At 48.1% G+C, this 25,533-nt stretch overlaps 1 protein-coding gene and 1 non-coding gene across 6 annotated transcripts in view; both read left to right on the top strand.

Annotated features, from left to right (window-relative positions):
- DENND2A (DENN domain containing 2A) overlaps window positions 1-1,342 on the top strand; it is a 105,269-nt gene extending 103,927 nt beyond the window's left edge. For all 5 annotated transcript variants that reach the window (XM_041752610.1, XM_041752612.1, XM_041752611.1 and 2 more), the window contains exon 20: window positions 992-1,342. In XM_041752610.1, coding sequence (XP_041608544.1) covers window positions 992-1,023 — 32 coding nt within the window. In that variant the 3' untranslated portion in view covers window positions 1,024-1,342. The remainder of the gene's footprint in view (window positions 1-991) is intronic.
- Window positions 1,343-15,602: 14,260 nt separating this feature from the next.
- LOC121490330 lies at window positions 15,603-15,709 on the top strand. The gene has a single exon (XR_005987635.1). It is a non-coding gene; the product is annotated as a U6 spliceosomal RNA (small nuclear RNA).
- Window positions 15,710-25,533: the final 9,824 nt, after the last annotated feature.

The following is a 25,533-nucleotide window of genomic DNA, read 5'->3' as shown; positions in this document are numbered from 1 at the left end:
CCGGGCTCAGTAATGCAGAGCTGGCTGTGACTGTGGCATCGGCATTTTAACCTCCTGTCTACTCCAGCCCCAAAGTATAGACAAGGGACACAGAGGACCCCTCCCTGCTTCACTGGCCCCTGGGCCGTCCTGCTATCTTCTTTCACTCTTCTCTCCCACACTCTTAAATCTGCTGGGGACTTGAGCTTAAGAAGCCTGAAGGGAACCAAAAGGGGTATCTGGCAGGAAAGACCTGGACCAGCCTCCAAATAGCCTTAAAAGTGGGAATGTAAGAATTATAAGGGCTTTGGCTCAGTCAGTGGAATGTGCAACCTTGATCTCACGGGTTGTGAGTTCAAGCCCCACATTAGGTGTAGAGATTACTATAAAAAATAAAATTAAAAAAAAAATCAAAGGAATTACTAAGGACTTTGGTTTAATTGAGGATGATAAGGAACACAGGAGGAGCTGTCAGTGGGCCATATTCGTGCCTTGCATGGGACAGACGGTTTCCTAGAGAAGGCCTTCCTACCTTCCCGTGCTGCTGGGGGTTTCTCCTCATGTGGCTCCTCAAGGACACGTTACATTCAGTGCTTCCTGTGTCACCTTCCTGGAGCAAATGCTCCTCTACAGCTCTGATGTTATTCCTTTCAAACCTCCCCACATGGGACACTTGGGTGGCTCAGTGGTTGAGCATCTGTCTTTGGCTCAGGTTGTGATCCTGGGGTCCTGGGATTGAGTCCTGCATCAGGCTCCATGCGAGGAATCTTGTTTCTGCCTCTATGTCTGTGCGTCTCTCTCTCTGTGTTTCTCATGAATAAATAAATTTGAAAAAAATGAACAAACCTCCTCACATCTGAGGAAGATCCCTTTGTGCTGGGGAAGTACATGAGGCAAGGCTCCAGAGGTGGCATGAGAGGCCACAGTCATTCTCCCCACATACGTCCTGGAAAGGGTAGGGTGTAACTTTTGTCTGCCTAGTGAAATGTTCTCTTTCTCTCTTTTTTTTTAGGCAATAAGATGAAGTTTCTCCACAAGAAATAACCTTCAGCTCAGCCTAAAGGAAAAGCTTCCTCCAAGTTGCAACCATATTTTTAAAAAAAACAGTCCTAGTGGCCTTTCTGAAATGCTGGATCCTGGTTGTCGCCAGTGGGGCTACAGACTAGGATGGCTTCTGACTGTCACCAGGCCTCCCCAGGACTGAGGGCCCAAGAGCTGCCCAGCGGGTGCAGCTTCTTCAGAACAGCACTGGAAAGAGAACCCGAAACCAGGCAGGTCACCAACATTCAAATGGATTGTTTGGGTTGTCGGATTTGGGATTTTTTAAATATTTTTAATCTTAGGTATTAAAAAAAAGAAAAGTGTTTGGGTTTTCTTTTTATTATGCCAGGGCTAAGAAAACTGTCTCCTGCCCTATACCATTGTGCCCTGCCTGGTTCATCCTGCCTGGCAGCTGGACTCTGAAGCCAAGAGGAGAGGAGGAGGGTGGGAGCAGTGACCAAGGACCCAGAAACAAGGCACTCCTGCGGGTAGAGCTGGGGACAAACGCAGGTGTTAGGGGAGGAGGACTGTGGCGGTCCTGCAGCACTTGTGCTCATGGGTGTCAGGGTGCAAGTCCTCCGAGGGAAAGCATTGGCCTGTGTGTGCAGTGCCCTTACATCGGTCTGAAGGAAGAAGGGGAACACGAGAGGCCTTGGGCTTCCTGGGAAGAGCTCCACTTCGAGGCCCAGCCAGTGATGCCACCTGGTGGCCGAGGCCATTTGTCGTGCTACCCACTCTTATTCCGGATGGACCTGACACTTCCCCGTGGCCTTTTTTCTCTTGGAAGCCGTAGATCCACCCATTGCCGAGCAGTCTGTGACTTTTAGGAGGAACACACAAAAAAGAGATCTCCTCATAAGATCTGTTAATAAAATATGGTTGGGGTCCTTAAAATATGTAAGCTGCAGCCTTGACCCTATTCCCATTGATATTGTATGGACAGTTTCCCATCTCATTGTAGGGACCCAGATCAGCATAAATGAAATGGTACATGTACAGAATGAATGGAGAGGCTTGTGGTGTTGATGTTTACCAGGGGGTTACCTTCATCAGACTGTGCCAGCTAGGCAGCTTGCCTCCCTGGGACCAGAAGCAAGGAGGTAGGGGAAAAGGCTGCACCCCAAGTCCGGTCCTGCAAGGGTTGCAGCAAAGATGCAGGAAGAGAAGGTGGGCAGCACTGCAGCCAACCCCGCTGCTTGCACATCGCACCAGCGGATCCCCTCTGGATGACACCTGCTGTCCCCACAAAAAGGTCCCCACAAAAGGGATGTGCTCTGACCTGGGCAATGGCCCAAGGGCCTGTGCCACTTGGCAGAGATTCTCTCCTTTAGGGAGTTGGGAGCAAGGGGTCTTCTAAGCGGGGAGGAAAAAAGAACAGGAGGAAAATGATGGCACGGTTGATCTCTCTACAGTATAGGGTCTTACCTGGGGTCCCAGATGACCCTCTCCCCCTTGCAAGTTACAGCTAAGACTTAGTGCGTCCATTTGTTTCTGAGGAGAGAGGATCCGTAGTTTATATCAAGAGTCTCAAAGGGGTCCAAGGCCCCCAAAATGGTTGGAACCAGGCTGTGCACCACAGTTAGCCTGGGTAGGTATGTGTGGTGAGACCGGGATGGGGGAATCTGAGTGTTAGAGGCTCAGGAATTCGTACCTGACAAGCTCCTCAGATTAGTTAATTTTATGATACCAGTATCCTGTCCAGAGATGATCACTTTTAATATTTTGGAATATACCTTCTTTTCTAACTTATTTCATATTGTTTACTTAACACCTCCAAGTGAATAAATACACATTTTGTCAACATTTCTAATGACTCTGTAACACTCTGTTTTATAGACGTATTAGAAGTTATTTTTACCAATCCTCTACTCTTATGTATGCAGGCTATTTCCAGGTTTGTTTTGTTTTGTTTTTAAAGATTTTATTTATTTATTCACAAGAGACACAGAGAGAGGCAGAGGCATAAGCAGAGGGAGAAGCAGGCTCCCTGCAAGGAGCCTGATGCGGAACTTGATCCCAGGACTCCAGGATCACGCCCCGAGCCAAAGGCAGATGCTCAACCACTGAGCCACCGCCACCGAGGCACCCTATTTCCAGTTTTTAATACCATAAAGAGCATTGAGAAAAGCAACTTTGGGGATGCCTGGGTGGCTCAGGGGTTGAGCATCTGCCTTTGGCTCGGGGCATGATCCAGGGACCTGGGATCGAGTCTTGCATCGGGCTCCCTGCATGGAGCCTGCTCCTCCCTCTGCCTATGTCTCTGCCTCTCTTTGTGTGTCTCTTATAAATAAATAAATAAAATGTTTAAAAAATAAGTAAAAAAAATATAAATTAAAAAATAGAAAAGCAACTTTGTTTTTTTTTTTTTTAAAGCAACTTTGTTTAAGCATCTTAGTACATTGCCTTATCTACATTTTTTGCCTAAAGTGAAATAGACATACAGAAAAGTGCCCAGATCGTGAGTATACAGCGTAACAGACTTTTGCAAATGATCATACCCGTGTAAGCAGCACTCAGGTCAAGAAGAGACTGTCATCGGACCCTGGAGAGCCCACCTACCCATCTTTACAGTATTCCTCCCATCCTGCTCTGCTTACATTTAAACTAAATCAACTGAAAAGTTGTGAACAACTTGCAAAGTGGTAGTTAGGCTAGGGAGTGTCAAAAGCAAGAGAAACAGAGTTGTAATCCCAGCTCACAGTTTAGGACAGATTCTGGATGGATAGCAGGGTTTGGGTTCAGAAACAAAGTACGGCTGTAAGGCCCAGTGGGCTAGACCAGATCCCTGCCCCCAGCCTTCGTGTCTCACCACACACGGAGCATCTGTCCAAAAATGCAGTCGTCTAATGCCAATAAGAAGCACACATCTTCCATAAGAATGTGTATGTGTTTAGAAGCACTCCATTATTGGGTTTCAGTTCCAGAGAATCACATGACCTGCCCCCCCCCCCCCCCCATGCCATGCTGGAGAATCCTGCTGCCTCCTGATCCTGGGGACTTAACTTCTTACCTGCCCAGTCTCTTTCCTCCCCTTTTTCTAATATCAGGGTGAAATTCACAGAACATACAATCAATTTTTTTTTTAAAGATGCTATTTCTTCATGAGAGACACAGAGAGAGAGGCCAAGACACAGGCAGCAGGAGAAGCAAGGCTCCCTGCAAGGAGCCCGATTCAGGACTCGATCCCAGATCCCTGGATCACGCCCCGAGCCAAAGGTGGATGCTCAACCGCTGAGCCACCCAGGTATCCCACAATCAATCATTTTAAGTGAACAACTCAGTGGCATTTAGTACACTCGCAATGTCAGCAACAACCAATAAACATCTTCATCACCCCAGAAGGAAACCCTGTCCCCATCAAGCAGTTACTCCCAAACCCCTCCTCCCCCCAGCCCCTGGCAGCCACCACATCTTGCCATCTCTAGGGATTTAGCTATTCTGGTATTGTACATAAGTGGGATCACAGTATGTGACCTTTCATGTCTGGTTGCTTTCACTTAGTATAATGTTCTCGAGGTGCATCCACACTGTAGGACAAAGCAGTACTTCATTTCTGTTTATGGCTGAATGATATACAGGGTATGGATAGACCACATTTTGTTCATTCATTCTTCCATCAATGGACACTCAGTTTATTGCTACCTTTTTACTGTTGTGAACAGTACTGCTGCAAACGTGTCCACATGTTTTTATTTTCATACCTGTTTCGGTTTCTTTGAGTAGATATATCTAGGAGTGGCATTGCTGGGTCATATAGGAATGTGTACATTTCAGTTTGGAGGGACCATCAAACTGCTCCACAATGGTTGCACCAGTTTTCATTCCCACCCACATGTATGAGGGCACCCCACCTTTCAATGCTCCCTTTCTCTGGACGGGTTCCAGCTTTCTCAGCTATATCCATCGCCTTCCAGCCATACCTGTCAGAGGACCCTGTCCCTTTCAGGGATCATTGGCACCTCCTGCATCAGATTCACCTGGGATACTGGATTGAAATGCAGATTCCTGGGATCCACCTTAACCTCTCTGGTTAGAGCCCTAGAACACTTCATAGCTCAGGAGCTCCCCAAATATCTTCAGACATTCACAAGGACTCTGTGTTAGGTGACTCACTTTCTCAGGTGACTGATCTCCCTTATAAGCAAATTCTCCCTTATGTTTCACTGACACAGAATCATCTTAGGGCCGAGTTTGGGCAATAAGACTTTTTTTTTTTTTTTAAGATTTTATTTATTTATTTATGAGAGACACAGAGAGACAGAGAGAGACAGAGAGAGAGGCAGAGACACAGGCAGAGGGAGAAGCAGGCTCCATGCAGGGAGCCCGATGTGGGACTTGATCCTGAGACTCCAGGATCAGGCCCTGAGCCAAAGGCAGGTGCCAAACCACTGAGCCACCCAGGGATCCCTGGGCAATAAGACTTTTGCATGTATGTCCTGAGTTCAGCATTACCTAAGAGCTCCTAAAATGCTCTGCGAAATAAAAAACAAATGAAATGGGTATAAGCTTGCAAGGAGCCACCCACACTTGTCTGAGATATCAAACCTGATGAATTTAGTTTTTGGTTTTTTTTTTTTTTTTAATTTAGTTTTTTAAAAAGGTCCTGTTACTCAAGTTACCTTGCATAGACTTAAAGCAAACCCAAGGCAGTACATACGAGGCCCCAAAAAATCCCAAGAAGAGATAGCTGTAAGGGTCAGCTCAGAGGAGGGCGAGGTGGATGAGAGCAGGGGTGCTCAGACTTCACCGGGAGTTGACATGAGCTGCCTTCACAGCCTGACTTGAGTGAAACAGGCAGAGCAAAGGGAGATTCCGGCCTGAGCAAAGGTTGGTAAGAAAAGCAAAAGACAGGTGAGAGGGGCCATTGGCCTGCTGGCACCTGTGAAGGCCAATTAACTTCACTCCCCGGCTTGTCCAGTGACCACACCCACACCCACCCAGATCTTGGGTGGGGTGCAGCTGTCAACCTCTGACTCCTTTTTGGTTACAATCAACAGAGAGGCCTGGTGCCAGCTTCCCCGGCAATGGGCCAAAAAGCAAGCAGTCTCACCTTTGGTCAACCCTGGGCTCCTCAGCTGCCCCTCTTACACACCTCTGCCTGCAACCATCACCCGCCCCACCCCAACCGTCATCCTGAGAGCACACAGTTAAGTCCTGCACCCAAACCTCACCACGGGTTGTTCCTCCTACAATAGACTTACTGCCCTTACCCCCATGGGCAGAATGTGGACTGAGGTGTCCTTCTGGCAGAGAACTCCACATTCCTGTGGACTCTCCCATCACTCTCCGGTGTGAAAGGGCTGATCCAGTGGAGCCCTGGGTGGCAGCTCTGGGTGGCCTGACCGGCAGACAAACCTAAGCAGGCTAGAGCCCCAGTACCTAGAGTTTCCCTTGGGTCCTAGGGCATAGGCGACCCTTCTGCCCTCGGCGCCTTTACTTTATCCAGCCTGGGGAAAGCCCTGAGCATGAGCTGGCACAGCAGCCTGCACCCCAGTGGGGCTCAGATGCTAAGGCGACTCGGGCTGAGGTGTGTCCCAGCAGTGTGGGCTCCACTGGCCCCATGTCCTTGGTTCCAGCCAGCCAGGTGGCCCCTCGAGCCTAGTGTAGTCCCTTCGGAGTGAGGAGATGGTGCCCTGAAGGCAGAGTGACGCTGAAAGCAGCCAGACCTGGAGCATTTGCCGCCTGGGGGAGCAAGTGGGGTTAGGGCCATGCTACACCAAGTGGGACCCTCGTCACCATCCTGCACTTCTAGCCATGTCAAAATACTGCACCTTAAGAACAAACACCGGGATGCCTGGGTGGCTCAGTGGGTGGCTCAGCAGTTGAGCATCTGCCTTTGGCTCCGGGTATGATCCCGGGGTCCAGGGATTGAGTCCCGCATCGGACTCCCTGCCTGGAGCCTGCTTCTCCCTCTGTCTGTGTCTCTGCCTCTCTCTGTGTGTCTCTCATGAAGAAATAAATAAAATCTTAGGGGATCCCTGGGTGGCTCAGCGGTTTAGCGCCTGCTTTTGGCCCAGGGCGCGATCCTGGAGTCCCGGGATCGAGCCCCACGTCAGGCTCCGGCATGGAGCCTGCTTCTCCCTCCTCCTGTATCTCTGCCTCTCTCTCTCTCTCTCTCTGTCTATGATAAATAAATAAATAAATAAATCTTTTTTAAAAATAAATAAATAAATAAATAAAATCTTAAAAAAAAAAAAAAAAGGATGCCTGGGTGCCTCAGTGGTTGAGCGCCTGCCTTCGGCCCAGGGAGTGATCCTGGAGTCCCGGGATTGAGTCCCATGTCGGGCTTCCCACAGGAAGCCTGCTTCTCCTTCTGCCTCTCTGTGTCTCTCATGAATAAGAAAATAAAATCATTAAAAAATAATAAAAATTAAAGTTAAATAATAAATAAAAACACCTGGGGCGTCTCAGTTGGTTAAGCTTGGTGAGCTAAGCTAAGCGTCTGCCTTTGGCTGGGGTCATGATCCCAGGGACCTGGATGAGCTGGCTCTCTGCTCAACCCAGAGTCTGCTTCTCCCTTTGCCCCTCCTCCTGCTTATGCTACCTCTCTCTCTCTCTCTCTGTCTGTCTCATAAATAAATAAAATCTGTAAAATATATAATAAAAAATAGGGACACCTGGGTGGCTCAGCGGTTGAGCGCCTGCCTTCAGCCCAGGGCGTGATCCTGGAGTCCCAGGATTGAGTCCCACTTAAGGCTCCCTGCATGGAGCCTGCTTCTCCCTCTATGTTTCTCCCTCTCTCTGTGTGTCTCTCATGAATAAATAAATAAAATCTTTTAAAAAATGAAAAAAATAACAAAATAAAATATGTAATTAAAAAATAAAAACCAAAACCCAGGCGATGACTGTACAACATGAATACTCAATGCCACTGAAGTGTATACTTTAAAAACAGTTAAAATGATACATTTAGTGTTGTCTACCTGTTAAACCCCCTCCAAGACACTCACACACAAACCCACAGCAATAATGTTGCAGTGCATTTATATTCTTGTGCAGTTATTTTAACCTTGGACATATATCATTCACACATATATTTCTGTAGGATAAACATCAATATCTTCCTCTGTGCAATATCCTACCAAATCTTCAGACTAAAGGTTTTTTGGTTTTTTTTTTTTTTTTAAGATTTTATTTATTTATTCATGAAAGAGGCAGAGACACAGCAGAGGGAGAAGCAGGCTCCCTGCAGGGAACCCAATGTGGGACTCGATACCGGGACCCCGAGTCCTGCCCAGCCTTTATTTTCTTACTATTCCAGGGCTGGTCCAGGAAACCGCACGTCTTCCCTGCCCTCCTCTGTGGTTTCGGGGTGAAAAATGGAGCCTTCGGACAAGGCTCCTGCGTTGTGCTGGGGACAGAATTGTACTAAAACTCGGTCTTCCCTGTGCCCTCTCCTTTCTGTAAGTGGGCAACAGGCAGGTCAGGCCCCCTTGTTCCCCTCCTGCCCCCAGAGTTCAATCTCCCCTCTTCTCTTAGGGTCCTGACACAAGCTACCTGGGTGACAAGTTGCAGTGGCCCCTCCGAGGCATTTCGGCTTCAGCTCAGCCACTGACCCTTGAGCTGTGCCCCCAAAAGTGCGGGTCACAGAGTTGAGATCCGTGGTGAGCGGTGAGATTGTGGGAGGTGGGCAGCGGTCCCGAATGTTCTCCTTGACTTATCATCTCCCCCCGAACTCTACCTACGACCCACACAGGTTCCCTACCGCCGAAACCTCCAAAACACAGCTCGCCCTGGGCCCACTCCCACACATGCACACACGTGCACACTGGTGACCTTGAGGGGGACACTCAAACCTCTCCACTTTATTTATTTTTTAAAGACTTTATTTATTCATGAGGGACACAGAGAGAGAGGCAGAGACACAGACAGAGGGAGAAACAGGCCCCATGCAGGGAGCCCGACACTGGAATCAATCCTGAGTCTCCAGGATCATGCCCTGAGCCAAAGGCAGACGCTCAACCGCTGAGCCACCCAGGTGCCCCTAACCTCCCACTTTAAACAGTGTGTGGACAAAGGACCGGTGTTGGGGAGCCGGTGCCCCTCCAGCAGGGGGTGGCCCATGCGTCCACCCACAGCAGTGGAGAAGAGGCCTGAGGTCTTTGCGAAGGCCCAGACTATTCTGGGGTTCGATAGTGCTGATGGCCGCACGACCTGACCATGCTGCAGACTACGGAGCTGTGCGCCCTGACAGGGTGTCCCTGATGGAGGGTGAGTGGAGACCAGCCACGGGGGGACATGCGGGCTGAGGCTTGGCCAGCGGGACAGGCCGAGCCGTGGCCACCGGGGCCGCAGCCCCCACGCCAGCATCAGGAGAACGGCACGGCTGCCACCAATGCACCCCACGACCCTCACACGACTGCGAAGACCGCGTATTGCAGAAGCCTGTGTTCCCTGCAACAGCCGGTGGCAGCCCTGCAGCGCCCTGCGCTCCCCCACGGGCTCTGCATCAGCCCCCTTCCCAGGGCCACATCCCGGGCCTGTCGTCGAACATTCCCTGAATCCTGGCATTGCTTCCAGCCCAGAAACCCGGAAGGGCTCTAACATTGTGTCCTGGGTCCGACCCTCCCTTCCTCTGCCGCCCTGTCCCCTTCCCCACCGTCCTCGCCAGGCTCCCAGCAGTGGACCCTGGACCGTGCCCTCCACACAGGACGCTGGGGGCAATCAGCCTCATCCTTCCCGAAGGGCACGAGAAGGCCCGTGTGTTGTCACTTCTTAAAGATTTTATTCATTCATGAGGGACACAGAGAGAGAGGCAGAGACACAGGCAGAGGGAGAAGCAGGCTCCATGCAGACAACCCAATGTGGGACTCGATCCCAGGTCTCTGGGGATCATCACACCCTGGGCTGAAGACAGCACTAAACTGCTGAGCCACCTGGGGCTGCCCAAATCCATTCATATTAAAACAGTTTTTAGAGGTACTTGGTTGCTTTGGTTGATAGAGCATGTGATGCTTTTTTTTTTTTTTTTAAGGTTTTTAAAAAAATTTATTTGAGAGAGAGAAAGCATGAGTGGGTAGAGGGGCAAAGGGAGAGGGAGAAACAGAAGACCCACTGAGCAGGGACCCCGACGCAGGGCTCCATCCCAGGACCCTGGGATCATGACCTGGGCCGAAGGCAGACACTTAACCTACTGAGCCACCCAGGTGCCCCACATGTGACTCTTGATCTCAGAGTTTTAAGTTCGAGCCCCACGTTGGGTGTAGAGATTTCTTAAAAATAGAATATTTTAAAATTTAATTTTAATTGTGTCAAAGTATATAGAAACATAAAATTTACCACCTTGGGGCACCTGAGTGGCTCAGTCGGTTAAGCATTTCCCTTCCGCTCAGGTCATGATCTCAGGATCAGGGGATGGAGCCCCACATGGGGCTCCCTGTCCAGCGAGGAGCCTGCTTCTCCCTCTCCCTCTGCCCTTTCACCCTGCTTATGCTGTCTCTCATGCTCTCTGTCTCTTTTTCTCTCAGATAGAATAAATAAAATCTTTACCAAAAAAATTTACCATCTTTATCATTTTTAAAAATTTTATGTATGTATTTATTTATTTATTTACCATCTTCATCATTTCTAAGTGTACAGTTAGCACTATTAACTGTAGTCACATTATTATTATGATTTTTTGTAGTCACATTATTGTGCACCTGAGGTACAGACAGGCAGGGCTAGGTAGGGAGAGATAGGTAGGGGGCCATGGGATCAGGCTCACAAAATCCCAAAAATGCAGAGGTGAAAGGAAACCAGAGATAAGGAAACAAACCAGACCATCCAGTGCTAGGTGTTAGAGGTGGGGTCTTGTTATCACAGCTACTTGTGTCCGACAACAACAAAAAATTACTGGACTCTAAAAAGGAAGTAAGCCATTAAAGGTGTTATTGATGGGGAAGCTGAGGACTGGGCACATTGACAAGTCCTTGAAACAGTGAGAGTGACATTCCTCTAGGGACTCAACTGCTAAGGGCAGAAGGCAATCTTAGCCAGACCCCCAGGAGCCTGTAAGTCTACTTTAACATATAAAAATTCCTTTAGAGGGACGCCTGGGTGACTCAGTGTTTTCAGCATCTGCTTTTGGCTCAGGGCGTGATCCTGGAGACCCAGGATCAAGTCCCCATTGGGCTCCCTGTGAGGAGCCTGCTTCTCCCTCTCTCTGTGTCTCTGCCTCTCTCTGTGTATCTCTCATGAATAAATAAATAAAATCTTAAAAAAAAAATTTCCCTTTATTTCTAAAGCCCCAAGGTACATGTTGGCAACCACCCCCCAAGCACAAGGCCCACTGATACACATCTGAAGGGTCTCATGACTCAGGTTTTATTAGACGGTAATAAGTGACCTTTTCCCGACATAGCTGGCCCCCTTGACCTCCTGGAAACCTGCTTCCAAAATTCCTTAGAGAGCACGCCACCCTCTCCCAACTCCCAGGTCTAGAGTCAGCCGCCCCTCAGGGCCTGGGGCAGCAGCTCTTTCTGCCCGTGGATCCTGTCCCCGGGCTTGAATAAAGCCACCATTTTGCACCAAAGACTCTCAAGAATTCTTTCTTGGTCATCGGCTCCCCCAGATCTCACCTATATTCCAAAACTTCATCATTATCATGGGGTACTTGGGTGGCATCTGTCTGCCTTGGTCCCAGGTTGTGATCCCAGAGTCCCAGGATCAAGTCCCACATCCGGTTCCCTGCAGGGAGCCTGCTTCTCCCTCTGCCTGTGTCTCTCATGAATAAATAAATAAAATCTTAAAAAAAAAAGAATATTGTTCTATTTTAAGGCTGAGTAATATTCATGCCAGTATATGTATAGACCATGTTTGGTTTATCCATTGATCTGTCGATGGATGTTGGGGTCACACCATACATTTTTGTATTTCAAATGCAGTGCTGGTACAGAATTCCCATGGAATCCGTCAGCTTTCTACACGTAAAGCCTGCAACCTCTCACTGATTTAGGGGACCATCTGGTGACCAAGGAAGAAGATTTTACAACAAACTGAATTTCTTTTTATTTATTTATTTTAAAGATTTTATTTATTTATTCATGAGATACACTCAGAGAGAGGCAGAGACATAGGCAGAGGGAGAAGCAGACTCCATGTAGGGAGCCCAGTATGGGACTCGATCCCAGGACTCCAGGATCATGTCCTGGGCTGAGCCACTCAGGTGTCCCACAAACTGCATTTCTTGGAGGTCCCAGGCTTATAAGATGACTGTCCCGGAAAGGCCTACTAGATGATGTAGAGTTTCAGAGAGGAGACGTGTGTGGGTTGTGGTTAGAGAATGGGCTGCAAGGAACAGTGGATGGAGATAGAGGAAGGACAGTGGCTGAAGAGACCTGGGTGTAGATGCCGGAGATGGTGTCTGGGCCACAGAAAGAAAGAAAGAAAGGAAAGGAGGAAGAAAGGTAAGGAGTGGAGAGAAAGCAGGCCACTGGGGGTAAGGGTGTGGAACACAAGAGGTCGAGGTGGTCCTTGTGGATTTTCAAGACACCCAGGATTGTGACCTGGTTTCAGGTAGAGAGACTGCCAGGCAGGTGCCAAAGTCCCAGTGAATGGTCAGAACCTGTCTACCTGGGCAGCCCAGGTGGCTCAGTGGTTTAGTGAGGCTTTCAGCCCAGGTTCTGATCCTGGAGACCCGGGATCGAGTCCCACGTCGGGCTCCCTGCATGGAGCCTGCTTCTCCCTTTGCTTCTCCCTCTGCCTGTGTCTCTGCCTCTCTCTCTCTGTGTCTTTCATGAATAAATAAATAAAATCTTAAAAAAAAAAAAAAACCTCTCGACTCATGTACCTGCTAAAGTACCTGCTACCCTCACTCCTGATCAAGTCCAACTCACAGGCTGCATCTGAGTTCTGAGGGCACCTTACTGGTGCCTCTGCATTTGCACATTCCCCAAGTCCCCAGTAAAATGCTCCGCTTTGGGTTCTGCTTGGTTTCTTCTTTCTTCCGTCCTAAGCTCCTCCAAGACAAGTGCTATTTTCTTTGCATCTTTTATCCCCCATCCATCCATTCATTTACTCATTAGACATATTTATTGAACTATGACGACGTGCCAAACACTATTCTAATTGGAATGCAGGGCAGCCCTGGTGGCGCAGTGGTTTAGCACCGCCTGCAGCCTGGGGTGTGATCCTGGAGACCCCGGATCAAGTCCCACATCAGGCTCCCTGCATGGAGCCTGCTTCTCCCTCTGTCTGTGTCTCTGCCTCTCTCTCTCTCTGTGTCTCTATGAATAAATAAATATAATCTTAAAAAAAAATTTAAAAAAATTGGAATGCAAGTCTTTTTTTTTAAGATTGTATTTATTTATTAATAAGAGACAGAGAGAGAGAGAGGCAGAGACACAGGCAGAGAGAGAAGTAGGCTCCCTGCAGGGAACCTGATGTGGGACTCGATAGGGAACCCCCAGGATCACAGCCTGGGCCCCTAGGATCACGCCCTAGGCTGAAGGCAGATGCTCTAGCGCTGAGCCACCCAGGTGTCCCTGAATGCATGTCTTGATGTTGGGCCTTCTTGACGTTCACTCATTCATGCATTCATTCATTATGATGTAGTTTTGGAATGTAGATGAGGTTTGGCGGGTTGAGGTCCGGAATGGAGGACCAAGAAAGAATTCTTGAGATGCCTTTGGTGCAAAATGGTGGTTTTATTAAAGCCCAGGATGGGGGTGGGGGTGGGAAGGTGGGAGCTCAGGACCCTTGGGCAGAAAGAGCTGTTCCCCGGGCTTGTGAGGGGTGGCTGATTATATACTTGGGAATTGGGGGAGGTCAGGAATAGAGAGGTTTTCCAAAGAACTTTCTTTCTTTTTCCTTTTTTTCTTTTTTCTTTTTTTTCCAAAGAACTTTCATATGCTAAAGAGGACCTCCAAGATGCAGGAGGCCTTGCCATCGTCAAGTTAAGGTTGTTTTCCCTCTTGCAAGGCATCAACATTAAGGCAGTCGGGAGCGTCCTGGAGGAACCTGACACTCTGTCTGCTTCAAGTATTTGTCAATAGGCTGCAGATTATAAGGGCATTTAATTTTATCTACATTTCCTTCTAGAAGTCAGGTTATGGGTAAGAATGCTTTTTTGTGTAAATCACTAAGACATTTGTAAACAGAGGGAGGCTCTTGTCTTGCAGGAATGTTATCTCTTTAAGTTAACCATTTGTTTTTCCTTCCCTTAGCTTTAGGGGGGGCAGGAGGGCCTGAGGAATGTCCCACACGTCCCCCCCCACCGGGAGTGGGGGCAGGTTTGCGGGGTGTCAGCTTGTGCTTTGTCCTCAGCTGGCCTCCTGCTCCCTCATCATTTCTACACACATTGAGTGCGATAGATATTGGAAATACCACAGTGAATAAATATAGATATGGCTCCTGGTCTCAAGAGCTTCTGGGGGATAAGAAGACATTCAAATAATCACGCACCAGCAAATGTAATGTTGCCATCATGAGAGGCGCCAAGAAGGATGAGGAACTGGAAGTCTGAGGGTAGATCACAGGAGATTGGACTTGGTTAGAGTCTAGAGAACACCTCCCCAAGAAAGTGGCACTGGTCTGAGATCTGAAGGTTGAGGAGAGCAGGAAACAGCGTTCTAGAAAGAGGGATTTGCCTGTGCAAAGCCTTGAATCATAGCTTGGCTAGAAATGGGTTTGGTCAGGTTTCCTGGGTGGCTCAGTGGTTGAGCGTCTGCTCAGGGTGTAATCCTGGGGTCCAGGGATTGAGTCCCACATTGGGCTCCCTGCAAGGAGCCTGCTTCTCCCTCTGCCTGTGTCTCTTTTTTCTCTCTGTGTCTCTCATGAATAAATAAATAAATAAATAAATAAATAAATAAATAAATAAAGTCTTTAAAAAAATTATTAAAGAAAAGAAATGGGTTTGGCTCCAGGAAACACAAAATCTGACTGCTGGTGGCTTAAACCAATGGAGTTTATTTTGTCGCACAAGAAGTATGGAGGTGGTGGCTGTTGGCGCCTGGTCCCATTGTTCCATGCAGTCAGTGAGGAGCCAGCCTCTTTCTGCTTGCCATCTTTTTTTTTTTTTTTTTTTTGCTTTCCATCTTTCATGCATGAGGGCTTGTTCTCAGGCTAGTCCTCTTATCAGCCCAGCTCCAGAGATTGAGGTTTTCCAAGGCGGGAAGCAGGAGAACCAAGAGGGAGCCGGCTTCCTATCCGGGGATGCCTTTCCCAGAAGCCTCTGGCAGTCTGCTCTCCCAGCTCATTGGCCAGAGCTGACCACACAGCTCAGCTATCTTTTGCCGCAAGGGATGCCAAGAAGGCTGGTATGTATTTGGCTCCCATAGTGGGCAAAAGAGAGAAGGTTGGAAATGGCTTGGAACAGCCACCTGGTGGGAGGGATTAAAGCAAGTTCTAGAAACTGAGGAGAGGGAGCTTTGTAGAGACCTGGACCCGAGGGGGTAAGTAGGGGTTGTGTTGGTTTGCTAGGGCTGCCATAACAAAGTACTCCAGATCGGGTAACTTCATAGACGTTTATTGTCTTCCAGCTCCAGAGGCCGAAGCTCAAGGGTTGGTTTCTCCTGAGGCCTTTCTCCTTGGCTTGCAGGTCTTTTCTTTGTGTCTCACAAATTCTGTCCTCCGTGTATCTTTGTGTCAAAAGCTCGTCTTCTGTGCTCGCTTCGGCAGCACATATACTAAAATTGGAACGATACAGAGAAGATTAGCATGGCCCCTGCGCAAGGATGACACGCAAATTCGTGAAGCGTTCCATATGAAAAAAAAAAAAAAAAAAGCTCGTCTTCTCATAAGGAGACCAGTTACTGGATTGGGGGCTACCCCAATGACCTCATTCAACCATAATTACCTCTTTAAAGGCTCTATTGCCAAATACAGTCACATTCTAGGTAGTAAGGGTTAGGGCTTCAGCACAGGAATTGGAGAGAGTCGTACAGTTCAGTCTAAAATAGGGTCAAGCTTCAAAAGGCTCTAAACATGATCTTTTTTTTTTAGATTATTATTTTTTAAAGATTTTATTTATTTATTCATGAGAGACACAAAGAGAGAGAGAGAGAGAGAGAGAAAGGCAGAGACACAGAGGGAGAAGCAGGCTCCATGCAGGGAGGACCCGATCTCAGGACCCCAGGATCATGCCCTGGGCCAAAGGTAGGCACCAAACCACTGAGCCACCTAGGGATCCCCTAAATATGATGTTAATAATTTTTTTTTATAAACATATATATATTTTTTAATTTTTATTTATGATAGTCACAGAGAGAGAGAGAGAGAGAGAGGCAGAGACACAGGCAGAGGGAGAAGCAGGCTCCATGCACCGGGAGCCTGACGTGGGATTCGATCCCGAGTCTCCAGGATCGCGCCCTGGGTCAAAGGCAGGCGCCAAACCGCTGAGCCACCCAGGGATCCCATGATGTTAATAATTAAAATTTTTATTCCAGGGGCACCTGAGCAGCTCAGTAGGTTAAGTGTCTGCTTAGGCTCAGGTCATGATCCCAAGGTCCTGCCCACATCCTGCATCTGGCTCCCTGCTCAGTGGGGAGTCTGCTTCCTCTTATCCCTCTGCTGCTCCCCCTGCCTGTGCTCCATCTCTCTGTCAAAAAAAAAAAATAATAAATCTTTTTTTTTTTTTTTAAAGATTTTATTGATTCATGAGAGACACAAAGAGAGAGAGGCAGAGACAGAGGCAGAGCGAGGAGCAGGCTCCATACAGGGAGACTGATGTGGAATTTTTTTTTTTAAAGATTTTATTTATTTGTTCATGATAGACACAGAGAGAGGAGAGAGAGAGAGAGGCAGAAACACAGGCAGAGGGAGAAGCAGTCTCCATGCAGGGAGCCCGACATGGGACTCAATCCCGGGACTCCAGGATCAGGCCCTAGGCTGAAGTCAGGCGCTAAACCGCTGAGGGCACCCAGGGAGCCCCCATAGCATCTTTAGATTTAGAGGATCACTGCCTGCAATGCAGAGGACTGAACTGGACCAGGGTGGATGCCCATAGACCACTCATGAGGCCACTGAAATAGGCCAGCAAGTAGCAACAGTGCCGAGGCTTAGGGGGAAGTGGGCAAATTGGAGGTGGATTTCAGCAGTGAAAAGACCAAGACTTGGGGCCCTGGGTTGCTATGGGAGAGAGAGAAAGAGCAAGAGAGAAAGGCAGAGGCAGCCTCTGGGCCTTGCTGGTAGTGCCTCTATGGGGAATTAGTGCTCTGGGAGCCAGGCCAGTGCTGTGAGAGGCAGCAGGGGGCTGCCGGCACCAGGCCAGGGTGGGGTAGGCGAGCTCAAGTCCCCCCTTCAGGCCAAGGGGCAGGTGGTCTGGGACTGCTCTTTGTGGGTGAGCTCTGGCAGCTGAGATCCCAGTCCTATTAGGATGTGTAAATGCAAGCATTTTCTGCTCATCCCTCTTTTCCAGGAGCATTGGTTTCATCCACCAATCATACACGCATTTCCAGTTTGGGGACAACAGGCAAAGGATTCTGTGAGATGTATGTTGATAATGTGGGGACCTACTCAAAACCCCAGAGTTGATATAAAGATTATCTTAAACTGAAGACATTTGATATTCAACAGATGAAGAAAAAAACCTTTTCAGTGTTTCTCTTATTGACTAAAAGCAACAACTTCTGGAAAATGAAGCTACTATAAATCCCCTTACGACCCTGGAGAGGATAGCAAGACCTCTTTAGCCATTTAAAGAGCCAGCTAGGGAATCCCTGGGTGGCTCAGCAGTTGAGCACCTGCCTTCAGCTCAGGGTGTGATCCTGGAGTCCCGGGATTGAGTCCCACATCGAGCTCCCTGCATGGAGCCTGTTTCTCCCTCTGCCTGTGTCTCTGCCTCTCTCTCTGTGTCCCTCATGAATAAATAAATAAAAATTAAAGAAAAAAAATAAGGAGCCAGCTACTTTTTAAAAAGTGTTTTTGTTTGTTTTTAGTAATTTCTACACATAGTGTGGGTCTCAAACTTACAACCCCAAGATTAAGAGTCCCACGCTCTTCTGACTGAGCCAGCCAGGTACCCCAGGAGCTAGCTACTTCTTTTGTTGGTTCCCCTTATGCTTATGAAATAAACTTTTTCTGGGATACCTGAGTAGTAGCTCAGTGCTTGCGCGTCTGCCTTCAGCTCAGGGCATGATCCCGGGTCTGGGATTCAAGTCCCACATTGGGCTGCCTGCGAGGAGCCTGCTTCTCCCTCTGCCTATGTCTGCCTCTTTTTGTGTGTCTCTGATGAATAAATAAAATCTTAAACAACAGGAATCCCTGGGTGGCGCAGCAGTTAGCACCTGCCTTTGGCCCAGGGTGCGATCCTGGAGACCCGGGATCGAATCCCATGTCGGGCTTCCGGTGCATGGAACCTGCTTCTCCCTCTGCCTATGTCTCTGCCTCTCTCTCTCTCTCTCTCTCTCTGTGTGACTATCGTAAATAAATAAAAATTTAAAAAAAAGTTTTTAAAAATCTTAAACAACAACAACTCTTTTCTCCTATTAGTGTCTTTTGTCAATTTAATTCACAAGCCCCAGTTACTGAACCTAACAGGGTAGAGAAGTTATTTCTTCCTGTATAATAACTACCAAATCTAGAATGCATTGCTGTAATCCTTCAGATCCAAGCTCCCTGATAAGTATGAAGCCAGGAGCAAAAGCGGTCAGAAAGCTGGATACTGCACATTTGTGATTATTGAAAGGTGTAGGGCAGCCGGGGTCGCTCAGCAGTTTGGCGCCTGCCTTCAGCCCAGGGTGTGATCCTGGAGACCGGGGATCGAGTCCCACGTCGGGATCCCTGCATGGAGCCTGCTTCTCCCCCTGCCTGTGTCTCTCCCTCCCTCTCTCTGTGTGCTTCTCATGAATAAATAAATAAAATCTTAAAAAAAAAAAAAAAAAAGGAAAGGTGTAAAAGGGGTTTGTGTCGCTTTATAGAGAGCAAGATGGAGTCACTGATGGCAAGCAGTGACTCATGCCAAGCAATGACATAATGAATCAGGAAGGCAGCCAAGGCCGATGAGCTGAGAATAGATATCGTTAGAACCAGAACATACTGGCAGCATCCAGAACTGATAACCAGCAAAACCAGGAGAGCCTGGAAGGACTGAGAACTGATAATCGCCCGACCAGAAGAGGTCCGGAAGGCCAAAGACTGAACAAACTCCTTTAAAAAGGGAAGATTTCTGCCGCCAAGCATCAGACTCTGACACATGTGACCGCAGCCACCACCAAAAGCTGGTCCTCCGGACCTCCAAGCCTAGTAGTGATCGGCCGCTGCCTGAGCGTAAGCAGCAGTGGGGAGCCCCCGCCCCCCCCAGGCCAGGCAGAGGCCTCACCCCCACTGTCCACTCGCAGATCAACTTCCAGTTTGCTGGGTTGACTTCTTACCCTCAATGTCTCTCGTCGGTTGTGTGACTTTGTGCTGTACTTTGCAGGACGTGTAGGAAGCCGAGTCCTGTAGTGAAAGGCCTTAGAGTTTGCATCCGAACCTGCTTCCACAAGAACACTGAACTTGCTTTCTTTTGTTGTTGTTGGTTTTATTTTTATATTTTTTAAGATTTTATTTATTTATTCATGAGACACACACACACACACACAGAGGCAGAGACACAGGCAGAGGGAGAAGCAGGCTCCATGCGGGAAGCCTGATGCAGGACTCGATTCTGGGTCTCCAGGATCACCCCCTGGGCCGAAGGCAGGCGCTAAACTGCTGAGCCACGCAGGGATCCCCGTTGTTGTTGTTTTTAAAGATTTTATTTATTTATTGAGAGACACAGAGAGAGAGAGAGGCAGAGACACAGGCAGAGAGAGAAGCAGGCTCCCTGTGGGGAACCCCATAAGGGACTTGATCCCAGGACCCTGGGATCACGCCCTAAGCCAAAGGCAGACAGTTAACTGCTGAGCCACCCAGGCGCCCCGTGAACTAACTTACTTTCTTTCTTTCTTTCTTTCTTTCTTTTTCTTTCTTTCTTTTTCTTTCTTTCTTTCTTTCTTTCTTTCTTTCTTTCTTTCTTTCTTTCTTTCTTTCTTTCTTTCTAAAAATATTTTATTTATTTATTTATTCATGAGATACACAGAGAGAGGGAGAGAGAGGCAGAGACACAGGCAGAGGGAGAAGCAGGCTCCCTGTGGGGAGCCCCATGCAGGACTTGATCCCGGGATCACGCCCTGAGCCAAAGGCAGATGCTCAACGGCCGAGCCACTCAGGCGCCCCCAGGTTTGATAACCTCTGCTTGGCTGGTAGAGTCACACCTGATACCCCAAGTGATATCCCCTGCTGAGAACTGAAACTGCCCCCTCAAGCAACAAGGACTGTCCTGAGGCAGCAGGGCCCTGGGTGACTGACCCCAAGGCAGGAGGGATCCACCTGACCTGGGCTGCCCAGCTGCAGGTACCCACCCTCCTGTGCCCCGCATTTTCCTTCCATAAACCTGGGATAGTTTTAGCCCTTAGAGAGTCTTTGAGACCCTAGTCTACTGTCTTCCCCATGTGGGCCTTGCTGAAATAAAATCCCATCTTGTTTCACCCCCCCTCCCCCCCATCTCTCTGCCTCTGGATCTTGTCAGCATGGGTGGCCGAGCCTGGTCTGTTTGGGACACCCCCCCCCGCCCCCGGCCCCGGGTGTTCTTGCACCCCCACACCCTGGCCACAGAAGCATGTTGTGTGCTGATGACACGGGAGAGCTGGGTTCTTGACTCAGAGTTGAAAGATGAATCTCTCGGACACAGGAAAGTGAGTAAAGGGATAGCAGTTTATTAAGTAAAGATACAGAGAAAGCTCGGGCTTGTAGGGTTGGCCTTTTATTGAGAGCCCAATCAGGGAACCTAAATCCTCTTAATATTATCTATTGACATCACCATTGAGGAAGGACGATTGATAACATCTTTAATGGCTCACTTCTTCTTTGGGGTCTGGTTATTCTTTGTTGGTCACAAGGAGCTGTTATAACAAGACACCCTCCCCACCTACACCTAGGGCAGGGTGGGCTGGCTTATTCCTTTATCTCTGGTTTCCTTACACCTCAGCATTTTTGGGATTTTTGTGAGTTTGCTTTCATGGCCCGCCACTCTTTGTGCCTAACTCACTGAGATGTTGGGAGGAATCTGCTCTCCAGGGCACAAGCTCTTACTGAAGTTTTGGAATATAGGTGAGATCCGGGGAGCCGATGACCAAGAAAGAATTCTTGAGGCGTCTTTGGTGCATAGTGGTGGCTTTATTCAAGCCCGGGGACAGGATCTGTTGAAGAAGAAAGAAGAAGCTCTTCTCAGGAAGACCTGCAGCCCCAGGCCCCTGAGGGGCGGCTGATTCTAGATCTGGGATTTGGGAGGGGGTTGAGGGTAGCGTGCTCTCTAAGGAATTTTGGAAGCAGGTTTCCAGGACGTCGAGGGGGCCAGCTATGGTCGGGAAAAGGTCACTTATTACCGTCTAATAAAACCTGAGTCATGAGACCCTTCAGATGCCTATCAGTGGGCCTTGTGCTTGGGGGGTGGTTGCCAACAGGTACCTTGGGGCTTTAGAGATAAAGTGAAATTTCTAAAGGAATTTTTATATGTTAGAGTAGACTTACAGTCTCCTGGGGTCGGGCTAGGATTGCCTTCTGCCCTTAGCAAAGTTTTTTTTTTTTTTTTTTTTTTCTTTAAAGATTTTATGAGGCAGAGGGAGAAGCAGGCTCCACGCAGGGAGCCCAACCTGGGACTCGATCCCAGGTCTCCAGGATCATGCCCTGGGCTGAAGGCGGCATTAAACCGCTTACTTAGCAAAGTATTAACCTCGAAGCAGTTGAGTCTGTAGAGGAATGTCCCTCCGCCTGTGTCAAGGGCTTGTCAATGTGCTGTCCCAGGCTCGTGCCTTGTCCCCAGCTAGCCCCGTGTTCCCCCATCATTTCCATCTCCCCACTGCCTGCCTCTCACCACACTGGGCCTGGCTCACTGGGCTCCAGCCACACCAGTGCCAACAGCTCTTGGGTCTCATCCCCCAAGGCCTCAATGCACGGCTTGTACACTTGCTGATCCCTCTGTCCCATCTACTAGTCCCTTAGATTTTCACATGACTTATTCCTTCGAATCCTTTAGGTCTCTGTTCAAATATGTGGAAAGGACTTCCCTGCGGCGCCTCAGTGAATGCTCCAGTGAATGCATTAGCTGAGGCCATTATCCCCTAAAACTGTGGTGCCTTTAGGCTGTAGGTGGAAGAGGCTTTATCTTCAAAAGACAAAATGCGGCATTTAACCAAAGACTGGGAAATTCTCAACGTCATTCTCAGCATCTCCATCTCGGTCAGGACTCCAGGATTCTCTGAAATGGATGGATCATTTCCATGGCAATTAGGCTGTTTTGTCGATCTTATAGTTTCATTTGCAATATTAAAAAGAGATTTTATTAATTTATTTATTCATGAGAGACACAGAGAGGAAGAGAGGCAGAGGCAGAGGCAGAGGGCGAAGCAGAAGAAGTACCCCCACGAGGAGCCCGATATGGGACTTGATCCCGGATCCTGGGATCACGCCCTGAGCTGAAGGCAGATGCCCAACCGCTGAACCACCCAGGTGTCCCTCATTTGCAATTTCTATTTCCCCAACCCCCACCCCCACCCCCCAAATCAAGACAATAAAGGCTAAAGCTGACAAGATTTTTCTAACTACAAAGTCTTTGTATTTTGAAAGATTACTAGGAGCCCTTTTCTAGAATCTAGTTTAGCTTTTTCCTATGGACAGGTGGCCCCAGGTGGGTTCTGTTTCTTTTTTTTTTTTTTTTGAGATTATCAACTGTTTTCACCACGAGTAGCAAAGGCAATAATGGAAGTTGGAAACTGGCCCTTTCTGGCCTTCTCCGAGAGAATGTCCTCAAGCAACAAACTCTAGCTTGCCAACACAAAATCTTTTAGAAGTGAAAGAGCTGAGGTAGCCATTTAAAGAGGAGGTGCTGGGTTACCCCTAAATTTTCCTAACTCTTCTCCCTAAAACCTTAGTTTCTGTGACGTCAAAGTGCCATGGGAAACAAAGGCAGAGGGAAATGTAGGGAAAATTAAATATCCTTATAACCTGTAGCCCATTGACAAGTACTTGAGGCCGGCAGAGTAGAACGTTCCTCCTGGAAACTCCCAATTGTCTTCATGTTAATGCTTTGCTAGAGAGAAAAACAACCTTAGCTCAACAATTGCCAGGCCTCCGGGATCCCCTGGAGTCTTCTTTAGCATATGAAAGTCCCTTTGGAAACTTCCCCTTATCTTTTCCTCCACCCAACTCCGTAGTATTTAATCAGCTGCTGCTTGCAATCCCCGGGCCGCAGCCCTTTCAGCCCAGGAATCCAGTTCCTTTGTTTTGGTAAAACCACCTTTTTTGAACTGAAGACCTCTTAAGAATTCTTTCTTGGCCATCCGCTCCGAGCTCCGAGTCCACCATTTCAACACATACCAAAAGCAAGAAGAAAAACTAGGAGCTAAGGTAAGACGCCATAAATCTAATTTTGGCCCATGCCCACATCCTTCATTGGTTTATCATTTGTTTATTTGGACAAATACTTGGGTTCCCTAGTCGGAGATAGGCTTTGATTTAAAATGCTGAAGAGACTGAGCTCCAGACATTGTGTGCAGAGGGAGGTAGGAGAGTCCCTCCAAAATGTTTGATGTTAACAACAAAAATAACAGGATTTGAAAATTAGATTTTACTTTTTTATCTGTAAGAGTAAAAGGACAGTTCTTTTTACTTGAGACTCTTATTTGAGAGGTTGTAAGAGCATGAGGACAGGGAGGGGTGGTGGGCTAGGGGAAAAGGAAGAAGCAGACTTGCCTACCAAGGAAGGAGCCCGACATGGGGCTTGATCCCAGAACCCTGAGATCATGACCTGACCCAAAGGCAGCCGCTTGACCAACTGAGTTCCCCGGGCCCTAAAAGAACACTTCTGAAAAACAAAAGTAAGGAGCATCTTGAGGGCTCAGTTGGTGGACCATGCAACTCTTAATTTTTAGGATTGTGAGTTCGAGCCTCGCATTGGGTGTAGAGATTATACATAAAATGAAATCTGTTTAAAAACTTAACAGGACACTTGGGTAGTTCAATGGTTGAGTGTTTGCCTTCGGCTTAGGGTATGATCTTGCAGTCCCAGGATAAGAGTCCCATGTCGGACTCCCAATGGAGAGCCTGCTTCTCCCTCTGCCTAGGTCTCTGCCTCTCTGTCTCATGAATTTTTAGTTTCATTTTTTAAAAAAAATATTTTATTTATTCATGAGAGACAGAGAGGCAGAGACACAGGGAGAGGGAGAAGCAGGCGCCACGCAGGGAGCCCGATGTGGGACTCGATCCCGGGTCCCCAGGATTAGACCCTAGGCTGAAGGCAGTGCTAAACCGCTGAGCCACCCGGGCTGCCCTGTCTCCTGAATTTTTAAATAAAATCTTAAAAATCAGTCTTGGGATGCCGGGGTGGCTTAGCAGTTGAGCATCTGCCTCCGGCTCAGGTCGTGATCTTGGAGTCCGGGGATCGAATCCCACATCGGGCTCCCTGCGTTCAGCCTCTGCCTCTGCCTCTTTCTCTCTGTCTCTTATGAATAAATAAAGTTTTTAAAAAATTACTCTTACATGTTACTCTTCTCCTCAGATTGGCAAGTAGCCAAATACGTCGTTGCTTGTGGGATTGGTGACGTTGTTTGCAAAGAGGTGTTGGTATACTTTGGAATTCGACACGCATGAATAGCTTGTAAGGGGGATGTTTTCTCAAAATCTGTTGACCTGCCTAATAACCATACTCTGATTAGTAATACCAGTTATAGCCTATCCTACAGACCTAATCTCCAATGTGCAAAATATACATAAAATGTGTTTACTTGAAGTATTGGTTATTAATGATAAAACATACCAGTTGGTCCCTAATAGTGGGGGCCAGCCCTATAAAAGATGGGGTACATCTACACAGCAGAGAACTATGCATGTATAAGAAGCAACAGATTTCCTTTAGGTCCCATAGAAAGAGGGACAACTATACTGCTTGTTAGATGGGGGTGGGAGCCAGGTGTATAGCCTGCCACTAGTTTATTTTAAAGAGGAAAAAGTACATTGATGTTTATTTGAATATGCATAAGATATCTGGGATGATATACAAATTAATGGAAAACAAAAGTTAGCTGGGGCTGGTGTGGGGGACGAGGTGCTGGGAAGCCAGGAGGTAGGAATAGGAAGGAGAATTTTTTTTTTCAAAGATTTATTCCTGGGGAATCCCCGGGTGGCTCAGCAGTTTAGCCTGCCTTTGGCCCAGGGCGTGATCCTGTAGATCTGGGATCGAGTCCCACATCGGGCTCCCTGCTTGGAGCCTGCTTGCTTCTTCCTCTGCTTGTGTCTCTGTCTGTCTATCATGAATAAATAAATAAAATCAAATAAAATCTTTTTTTTTTTAAAGAGATTTTATTCCTGAGACTCCCAGAGAGAAAAGCAGGATCCCTGTGGGGAGCCAGATGGGAGACCCTCGGGATCACGACCCCTGAGCCAATGGCAGACGGTCAATCACTATGCCACCCAGGTGTCCCAGGAGGAATGATTTTTGCGCCTTCACTCGTGGAGTCCAATTTGTTAGGTTGAGTTGCCACACAACATTTATATTCAGCAAGTGAAGTGATCATGGGG

Source organism: Vulpes lagopus, chromosome 4, assembly GCF_018345385.1.
Source record: "Vulpes lagopus strain Blue_001 chromosome 4, ASM1834538v1, whole genome shotgun sequence".
Taxonomy (NCBI): Eukaryota; Metazoa; Chordata; class Mammalia; order Carnivora; family Canidae; genus Vulpes; species Vulpes lagopus.
This window is presented reverse-complemented; position numbering and strand designations above follow the sequence as displayed.